The sequence below is a fragment of the Mastomys coucha genome, unplaced genomic scaffold (genome assembly GCF_008632895.1).
Source record: "Mastomys coucha isolate ucsf_1 unplaced genomic scaffold, UCSF_Mcou_1 pScaffold20, whole genome shotgun sequence".
NCBI lineage: Eukaryota > Metazoa > Chordata > Mammalia > Rodentia > Muridae > Mastomys > Mastomys coucha.
In genome coordinates, this window is record NW_022196903.1 from 4,300,043 (window position 1) to 4,310,078 (window position 10,036).

Consider the following 10,036-nt stretch of genomic DNA (forward strand, 5'->3'; position numbering starts at 1 on the left):
TATATATATATATATATAGATGCAGGGCTTTATTCCAAAGCTGAGTGCTTTCTAGTGATTTCTAGAAGTTTAGGTAGGCCTCTAGCAGTTGAAAATAAAGAATACTCCTTCACCACATATAATTTTAAAAGCTTTGGTATATGACTACACATTAATGACATATGAGCAATACTGATTGGACTTAAGTTATTAATGACAATAAAAACACCAAAGAGGAGCCAGTCAGTGGTGGCACATACTTTCAACCCCAGCACGCAGGAGGCTGAGGCAGGCAGATCTCTGTGAGTTCGAGGCCAGCTTGGTGTACAGAGCAAGTTCCAGGACAGCCAAGACTATACAATGAAGTCCTGCTTTGGGGGAAAAAAAGAGGGCATGAAGTTATGAAGCTGGAGAATTAGAAGAACATAGTGATGGGTAGGGATAGCCAATATATATTGTATAAATGTATACAACTTTCAAACAAAAGTATGTTTTAAAAAAAGCACTGGTCTAGATCTTCTGGTTGTACCCTTCCTCTAAACCAGTGCTGTTCATATCGTGGGCCTGATAGCTTGAGAATTGTTTGTACCCAGGTGAGGAGCTTTTGAACCAGGTTTCAGATCCTAAGCTTACTATTGTGTTTAGTAATCATTTTCATCAAACCTGGTTGGTATTCTACTTTATCTTCTGACATGAGCCTCCTATTTCTTTACAAACTGGCAGCTTTCAGAAACACTCAAGAATCCAACCTCTACCCATTGCTCTGTACTGTTTATAACTGCTGGGTTTCCATTTTGGAATAAGGTATATAGCATTGTCCAAGCACTCTCAACTCTACATTAACTCCTTTGCTTTGAACTGACACTGATGTTATTGTGAAAGTCTTCAAGAACACCTTAGGGTATTTGTACAAATTCATAACAGTTGGCTTATGGGCTTCAAAAATAATGAACTGACTTTAGCAGCATGGTTTTCTTTTTTGTTGTCCTTTTTATTCTTCTGTCTTTTAGAAACATATTCACAACAGTGAGGAATTCCCAGGGATATTGGGAAATACTACTTACTTTGTAGTATTCCGTAGCAAGGAGAGACAATGTGAGGGGTATGTGAGTCTGCGTTCCTAGGTCTGAGGTGGGACCTGCTGTCCACCTCACTGTTAAGGACGTCCCAGATGCTGTGGGTACTTTGAATCAGTTCAGGTAGTAAGCACTCAGAGATCTGTGGATAAAACTGACAGGAAATTAGTGTCTCAAGTCATAGTATCTTGTGCCCATTTCTCAAGGTCATTACTAATGATGGGTAAATAGAGTCTTGGAAATTATTTATGAAAAGTTTCTTTGGTGTGATTTATTTAGGTGTTACATCTATGTAAAGGTAACTTTTACAAATGTTTGTTTGATAGATGAGAACACAGACGTTGCTGAGAACCTCTATCATAAAGTTAAAATTCTTTGTTGGGTTATGACAAGCCCTCAAAATCTAGAGAAAAAGGCCAAACATGTCAAAGCTACGTGGGCCCAGCGTTGTAATAAAGTGTTATTTATGAGTTCGGAAGAAAATCAAGACTTCCCTACCGTGGGATTGAAAACCAAAGAAGGCAGAGAGCAACTATATTGGAAAACAATTAAAGCATTTCAGTATGTACATGACCATTATTTAGAAGATGCTGACTGGTTTATGAAAGCAGATGATGACACATATGTCATTGTGGACAATCTGAGATGGCTTCTATCAAAGTATAACCCTGAACAACCCATTTACTTTGGGAGAAGATTTAAACCCTATGTGAAGCAGGGATACATGAGTGGAGGAGCGGGATATGTCCTAAGCAAGGAAGCCTTGAGAAGATTTGTTAATGCATTTAAAACAGAAAAATGTACTCATAGTTCCTCCATCGAAGACTTAGCACTGGGAAAGTGCATGGAAATTATAAATGTAGAAGCTGGAGATTCTAGAGATACCGTTGGGAAAGAAACCTTCCACCCATTTGTACCAGAACACCACTTAATCAAAGGTTATCTACCGAAAACATTCTGGTACTGGAATTACAACTATTATCCTCCCGTAGAGGTAAGTCTAGAAGTTATTAGTATTATATAAATACTTGCGACTGACTTTTGTTTACATGAAAATTTAAAAAGGACTAGTTAATATGTATGTTTCATTAGTACCAATAACCAGAGCTTTTTGCTTTTTAATGTATATACTGACAGTATAACAAAGCAGATGAGAACAGAGGCCCTAGCCAGTCATTTAGTAGCTATCTATTGATACCTCTGTAGGCTAGCCACTAGCATATTGTCACTGGCAGGTAAAAGTTAATACAGTTAATCTTACAATTTTCTTATTTCTACATAAGGAGGCACAGAGTAAGTAAGCATACTTATAAAGAAGTGACTTTAGAGAATAACAGGTGCTCTAAACCTGTGGGTCATGACTCCTTTGGAAAACCTCTAACTGCAAAAATATTTACATTTTGATTCATAACTAGCAAAATTACAGTTACAAATTAGCAACCAAAATAATTTTAGGTTTAGGGATCCCCACAGTGTGGTAAAAGTCTGCTAATTATGACCGATAGCCTCTGAGGCTCGGCACATATTAGAAGACACCCTTCATTAATTGGACTTCTCCTTCTCTGACCTTGTCTGGGGAATTCTAAGTCCCAACATAAGCCTCAACCTGAGGTATGCCACATAGCCTCAGTTAGATTACAGGATCAACTTACTGTCTCCTGATACAAACCCTTCCAGGAAGCACCTGGGATTCCTGAAATACTTCCCCCTGGTAATAAGGCCTTTCAATTCTCTAAGCCCTCAGCCTATCCTGGATGTTTCTACCCACTGTCCCCTAAAACTTTATAAGCCTTGAATCACCCAAATTAAAATTGATATGACTCCCTGCAGCTGGTCCTGGTATGTTATTCACCATACATACAGAACTTCCAAACTCCCCTCCCCTCGTTTGCCCTTCATCATTGTCTCTGCTCCCTTTGCTGTATCAACCAAAGATCCATGAGGACAGGGAGAGCCACACCACAACATGAGGTGTGAACTGTGTTAAAGAGTCGGGCATAGGAAGGAGAACCATTATTCTAAAGAAAACCAAGGAAACAGTGTGACTTGAGGTGGACTAGGCTACCATGGTTTTTGTTTAAGGATGTGACATTGAACAAAACTTTGGGTAAGGCTAGAGAGCTATGTGAAGGATCTAGACAATGAGTTTTATAGTTATCAGGGAAAAAATAAGGTTCAGAAAGACTAGATTCAAATACTGTTCTTTCCTTTTGTAGTTGGATGGTCTTAATATACAAGATCTGGCTTATCTTTGAGCTTCAGTTTCTTCATTTGTAAAATGTGTGTGATCTGTCTCTCATTTACTTGTAATTACAGTGTAGTATAGCCCAAGACAGGATTTAATGACAAGCTTGTCTCTAGTTTGTATCTTAATGTACATTAAATCAGAACTAAGTGAGTTGCATTATCTATGAACTATCTCAAAAATATACATCTAATTTTTTCAAGTATAAAACTGTTGCCACATTTGCATCAGCTATTTTCAGAATAAAAATGTTGTAGACAGTTGAGGTCTGTGTACCCTTGTATCTAGTTCTCTTATCTTTTTCCTCTAACCACTACTACCTGGAATTAAATGTTATTATTCATTACCATTGCAAGCTTTTACATTTTCCTATGTATTGATATGTGCATTAGTAAGTCAGCATTGTTTCATAGATTTTAAGATCAAATTATACCTTAGACATCTTAGAAATTTCTATGTTGACACATTGAATTTTAGTAACATTGATACATTTCTCTGCTTCATTCATCTGAGTTCTAAGTGATAATTTAATATATGAATATGCTATAATTAATTCATTTTGCTGCTGATTGGAGAAAATCTACATGCCTATTATGAGCATCACTATAGTAAATTACTCAAAGGACTGTAAAAACATAGCTTTTCAGACTCAGTTATTGATTAGTAATGCTTTTAAGCACATTACTAGTTCTTTATTCTGCCTTTTTCTGGCCCTAACATACTAATACTATACTTCAGGGTACCACTGCAAGCCAGTACTTCCAAATGGTATAGAACATTTTCTGTCTATTATAAGAAGATTTGATGTTTTTTCTTAAGTCCTGAACCCCTTCCCATACAAAAATATATTCAAATTCATCATTATAAATCATGTAATGCATATACCTAGAAACATAGTTTATAAAGAGCATGAGAAGATCCAGACATGTACAACAGTAGCAAAAATATGCTTGCCATTTTATAAGTAGCATCTTTCCTTCTTTTTAAGAGTGCTTTATAAAAAGGGTGTATTTAGCATTATGCCTTATATGAGTAAAATATAGTGTTTTCTACTTGAATCATAGTGGCTTTTAAATGGATGGGAAAGTTTTGTTGTCCTTATAAAAACATATTCCAATAGGTTGAAGATTCTAAAAATTAAAGTATTGAAGTTGCATAAATCTTTTAAAATTGCCCATTCTTTATCAGAAGGCTCTAAAGCACCCAGCATGAAACCAAAGTTCCATTATTCATTTATCATTCAGTAATTCTTTTCTTTGCAGTATGAATTATTGTCTTCAAAGAACTTCTAAATATACATATTTTTCTCTGTAATCATCACTAAGAATATAGATCTTGATCTTGTTTTGTAGTCTTTGGTGTAATTGTTTTGATTGTTGTTGTTCTTTGTGAGACAAGAGGTTTGCTCTTGAACCTCCAATAATCATCCAGGTTCTGAGTGCCATGATTCCAGCCTTTGCCACACTATACCTGATTACAAAATTGGTTAACTAGCAAGTTAAGAGTATAAGATAGCCAGAATGATCAGAATTGTGTAGCTCACAATGATTGGATCTAATTTATTTTTCATTTCAGATATTTTTTGCATGTCTGAAACAATGCATAGTTTAGATGGAGATTTTTCCAAATTGTTGTAGTATCAATTCTTAGACTCTTTATAGTGTAACTTCATTGTACACCTAGAGCATTGCCTAGGTCAGGAGCTGAGATTTTTATTTTGTGGTGGTTCTCTTTGAATTTGGCTAACATTGTTTTGAACCTTTTACGTTTAAAATGTTTCTAAGCTGATAAGGCTGTATTGCTCTCCTTCTTTTCTTTCTCAGAGTGTTTTGGCAACTGTTGTTGTTTCTCCTTTTTTTGTATGTAGTTATTAGTTTAGTGAAAATGATATCTTTACCCAAGAAGATTTTAGAGTCCTTGGTGAAATTTTAGTTTCCTTCAATCATTGTATGATATTGTTCATTGTTGTGTATACCTAGTGCCTCAAGATCAGAAGAGAGTGTTGGATCCCTGTACTGAAGTTCCAGGTGGTTGTAAACCACCGTGTATGTAGGTGCTTGGAACCAAACCCTGGGTCCTCTGCCAGAAAAACAAGTGCTCTCAATGTTGAGCCATCTTCCCGTATCCAGATGCTTATGATTCATCTTAAATATTCCCCTGCATTTCAGTATATTTTGTACTATCTTGCTTGGGCTTTTAATCTTCTTACTTAACTGGTGTATATGAGAATATAAATAGTTTGTTTTCAGTACTGAACCTAAGGCCTCATGCATGCTAATATGCTATATCCCAGCTCTTTGAGAACTTCTAAATGTAACTTTGTATCTGATTGTTACAACACTGTAACAGTCAGATTTGTTTATATCCTATGATTTTCTTTTGACTTGAAACTTGAGATCTTCTAGTAATTTAGTCACCCACAAAGAGCTACTTTGTTTCCTTTCCAACAACTGTAGTTCTTGTTTAGTGAATGTATTTTATTTACAAAATACATTTAAGAACAATATTTTAGGCATCTACCAAAAATGTCAGACAAATAAATCCTTATTCTTTGTAATAGCTTCCCCTTTAATTTGAAGAAATCAAATGTTTAAATGGCTAAGCAGTAATATATATATATGTATATATACATATATACATATATATTTCATATATATGAAAATATACACATATATATATACATACATATGTATATATATAAGTATATATACATATACATTATATGTATATAAATATATATATATATACATATGTATGTATATATACATACATGAAAATACAGCTGCAGTTGCAGTTGCTTTGGCAGTTCCAGGTTTGGTTTTAGATACATAGGGTCTGAAAGAACTGTTGGCTTCTTACACCATCTGATGGGTTAGATACCTCAGCCTTCTCCTCCAGCTTTGATGCTTCAGTATTTTAAAACTAGTGTGAATATGTGAAATGTGGGCTATGTACCACTTATTAACAATGTCCCCTCCTGTTGTTTTTTAGGGTCCTGGTTGCTGTTCTGATATTGCAGTTTCTTTTCACTATGTTGATTCTACAACTATGTATGAATTAGAATACCTCGTTTATCATCTTCGTCCATATGGTTATTTATATAGATATCAACCTGCCTTACCTGAGAATATACTAAAAGAAATTAATCAAGTAAACAAAAAGGAAGATACAAAAACAAAATTAGGCAATCGTTGAAGGCAAACCATGAATGGATGAGGATCAATGGCCTGCATTGCACTGAAGGACTCCTGCCTTTCTGATGGAACACTGAGGTCCCAGTGAGGAACTCATCTGAAGTGAACATTCCATGTAGAAATCTTTCAAATGGATGACTATAAACTGAAGCATTTAAAGAGCTGTGAAGTTTGCTAAAATGTGTTTTGATACAGTAATATATAAATATAAATAAATATATATGAAGAATTTGTGTTTTTAAATGGTGACAGAAGAGCTAGAAAGGCTGTTTCTGACTGTTCCTGACAGTGTATGTTGCTATCAGTAAAGTTGGACTGGTTAGTTTGTAATCACCTTCTGCACCACAAGTTAAAACACAATGCTGAACAGATCTGCCTTAAAAAAAGAAAGAAACACTGTCGCTCAGTATTGTTTCTCACCTAATATGTATATGCTACAAACCAGCCTTCCAATTGTCCAATGAAAACTTTTCTGTGATTATATTATATTATTTATAATTGGCAATGTTTTCTCAAGAAGAATAAGAATGGCACTTACCCCAAAGTGCACTAATTAACCACATTTCCAATTATTATGGGCCTTGACTGCATTACATACTTAGTTCTCTATATAATCAATCTTATACCAAGTCCCCATTGTCTCCTTTTGAAGTGTTTGACCCTGAATAGTGTTTTCACTATTAATGCTTATTTATTCATAGCATTGGCAGCATTCTGTAAAACATGCATTTTCAAATATTTTGTTCTCAGATTCACCCATTGTTAATTGTAAGTAACAATTAAATCTAATGCTGTTTGGACAAGCTTTTCTTGTATTAGTACCACTCTCAGGAATTATTGATTATTTAGAAGTCTTTCCCAACTACATAGTTGTTCCTTTTATTTTCATCCTGTGGAGATGAGACTTGTTTGTGCCTTTCATAACTTTTTAAAAGCACTTTTAAAATTAATTTTTATGTCTGATGTGGCAGGTAACACTGGCAAATATTTTTGAATGCAGCTTTTGGCCAGAATTAATCTAAAACACAAACAAGTAAAGGCTACTTAAACAAGCTAAAATGTTATATACTTTATAAATAACAACATATTTCCTAAGCCTTGCCAGCAGTAATTCCAACAGAGCAGAATTCCATTCAGACTGCCATCAGAAGCAATCTGTAATCACTCTAATGTCACTGGCTGCTTAAAGAGTTTCTGAAAGGATAGAACTTTAACTTGGTTTTGTCATCATCAATACTGATTGTAGAGCAGAATATGTGACAGATTTCCCATAAAATTACTTTTTTAATTGTTAATGAATTACATTTCATTATGCTAATTTTGCCTGATTAGTACACCGCTGAGTCTATAGCTTGGCTAAATAGTAAATATAAATAATTTATACTTATTGTGCCAAAACCATAACCTTTATAGATGATATATTTGACAGGATATTTATTTCATTGGCTAGTTATGGATCACTCTGTCCCTGTAATGAAAATACAAAGTCAAATTTAAAAATTTGGTTTGGGTTCTTATGATGGTGCCATCTACCAATATCCTAGGCTTTCTAGTCTGTGTCTTGGGACAGCTCTTTACCGTGGTTCAGATATGGATTTGTCTGTATTCCACATGTGCTACTCTTCTTTTCTAGCAAAGTAAACGATTTATCCTCATCATCCAAACTCCTGGGAAATGAATGCTGCAGTGAACCTGGGCTGTAAAGCCAGGCAACCCGGCTTTTAAGTTCCTCCTCTATCACTATTTATGTAACCTTGAACAATTTCTTAATTTCTCTGTGCCTCCATTTCCTCATCTATAAATTAGGGACAATGATACTACCTACCTCACAAGATTTTAATGAGGATTATAGAAATGAATATACATAAGGTTATTAGAACACTGTCTGGCTCAGAAAAGGGCACGGTTTTAAGTATCAGGTTTTATTCTGTTACCTTGGAGTGTAAATAATTTAGATGAATTAAATGATCAGATCAGATCTGAAGGAAATGTCTTGCACATTTCTTATAATACAGGACATGTGTTATTCATCTAGTGCCTGCTGTGTGCCAGATACTGCTCTTATTCTGTACATCTATGTTAATCCTCATAAATTGGGTGTTGGTCCCATTCATAGGTGAGGAGACTGAGGCTCAAAGACTTAATGTTTCCACTGTCACAAAACTAGTAAGTAAGAAGGCTGAGATCTCTAATCAAAACCTGTGTGTTGTTTGTATTATGTTAGCCTTAGAGTTACTCATATGAACATGTAGAATAATTACACACACACGTATGAATAGTATGTAACTTCTGCAACTATTGGCCAGAAAGAGTCAAAATTGGTCAAACAGCTAAATGGGTATGTTGATTGTTAAATTGTGATTCTCATACTCCAGCTATAAGTTTGTTGAGATGGAGATCTCGAGGTTTGATATTTAGCATGGGTCCCTGGAGTATGCGTTCTTACCGGATACCTTCTAGTGAGAATTAGGAAAGTAGCACTGTTGAGAGCTTGCTGGACCTTGTTCTTGTCTTCACCCCAGTGAGAAACTCCAAGACCGGAGTTAGCACTTGGGTTTGAAAAAGTAATTTTACTAATCCTATGTTGAGAATCATTGCCTGTTTACCTACATGATTTTGGTGCAAATAGTCTTTGGAACACACTCAGGATTTCTGCCCAGAAGAGAGGCATTGTTCAAAGACTCTGAAACATGTTTTAAATCAGTGTAGTCCAAGATCATACTATATTAAAAATAAAATCCTGTAAAGTTTGAAGGGTCTGTGCATCATTGGTTTTGGCAAAATTCTTTACTTCTCTATAATGGCTATTACCAGGACCTTAAAAAATCTATAATTCTACAAGTTTAGTCATTTCACACTGAGTAGAAAGGGTTCAGTGAGTACTAATATGTACATATGAATTCATTAAAACGTGTAAATGAATATGAAAATTTCCACTAGTTACTGAAATTTGCAATAGAAATAGAAAAATGCTACTTTATAATATGCCAAGTATTTTCTGCAAATTTATACTATCAGTCTTAAGTTTTGCCACTTTCAAAACCTATGTACCTATCCTATGATCTAATGAAGCAAAAAAAAATTCCCCAAATATTTGGTTGAGCACATTAAACAAGAGTTTATGGTGAAATGATTAATTCACTATCTTAGATTAAGATCTCTGTCATATGAATAATTGTGTGGTTTCAAGTCAAGACTTTTAATAAAGTCTTATGTTATCTATTAATATGTTTGTGTTTTTCTAGTGGGAAGTTCATAGATACAAAGCAGGTTTTTGCCCCAGAGTTTTGACTGTTTGAACATATCTAAATTTCAGAGATCAGTTTGTTACTATAAAAGGATTCAAAAATAAATCACTGACTACTTCATTCTGTGTCTTGAATGTGGTAATTGGGTTTGAGCATTACAGTGTTTGCTAACTGGTTGTTTTAATAGTTGTTTCTTGAGGTTTGTTTTGGTTTTGTTTTTACACTCTTAGCTTGTCAAACTCTATTGCTAGATTGAAGCCCTGTTATACTTGAAAGACATCCCCACTTGGTTTG

General features: G+C 34.8%; 1 protein-coding gene across 3 annotated transcripts in view; it reads left to right on the plus strand.

The window, feature by feature from the left end:
* C1galt1 (core 1 synthase, glycoprotein-N-acetylgalactosamine 3-beta-galactosyltransferase 1) overlaps positions 1-8,143 on the plus strand; it is a 31,601-nt gene extending 23,458 nt beyond the window's left edge. For 2 of the 3 annotated variants that reach the window (XM_031381152.1, XM_031381154.1), the window contains 2 exons: positions 1,382-2,049; positions 6,292-8,143. In XM_031381152.1, coding sequence (XP_031237012.1) covers positions 1,382-2,049; positions 6,292-6,495 — 872 coding nt within the window. In that variant the 3' untranslated portion in view covers positions 6,496-8,143. The remainder of the gene's footprint in view (positions 1-1,381; positions 2,050-6,291) is intronic. The other variant, XM_031381153.1, reaches the window with a different exon arrangement.
* Positions 8,144-10,036: the final 1,893 nt, after the last annotated feature.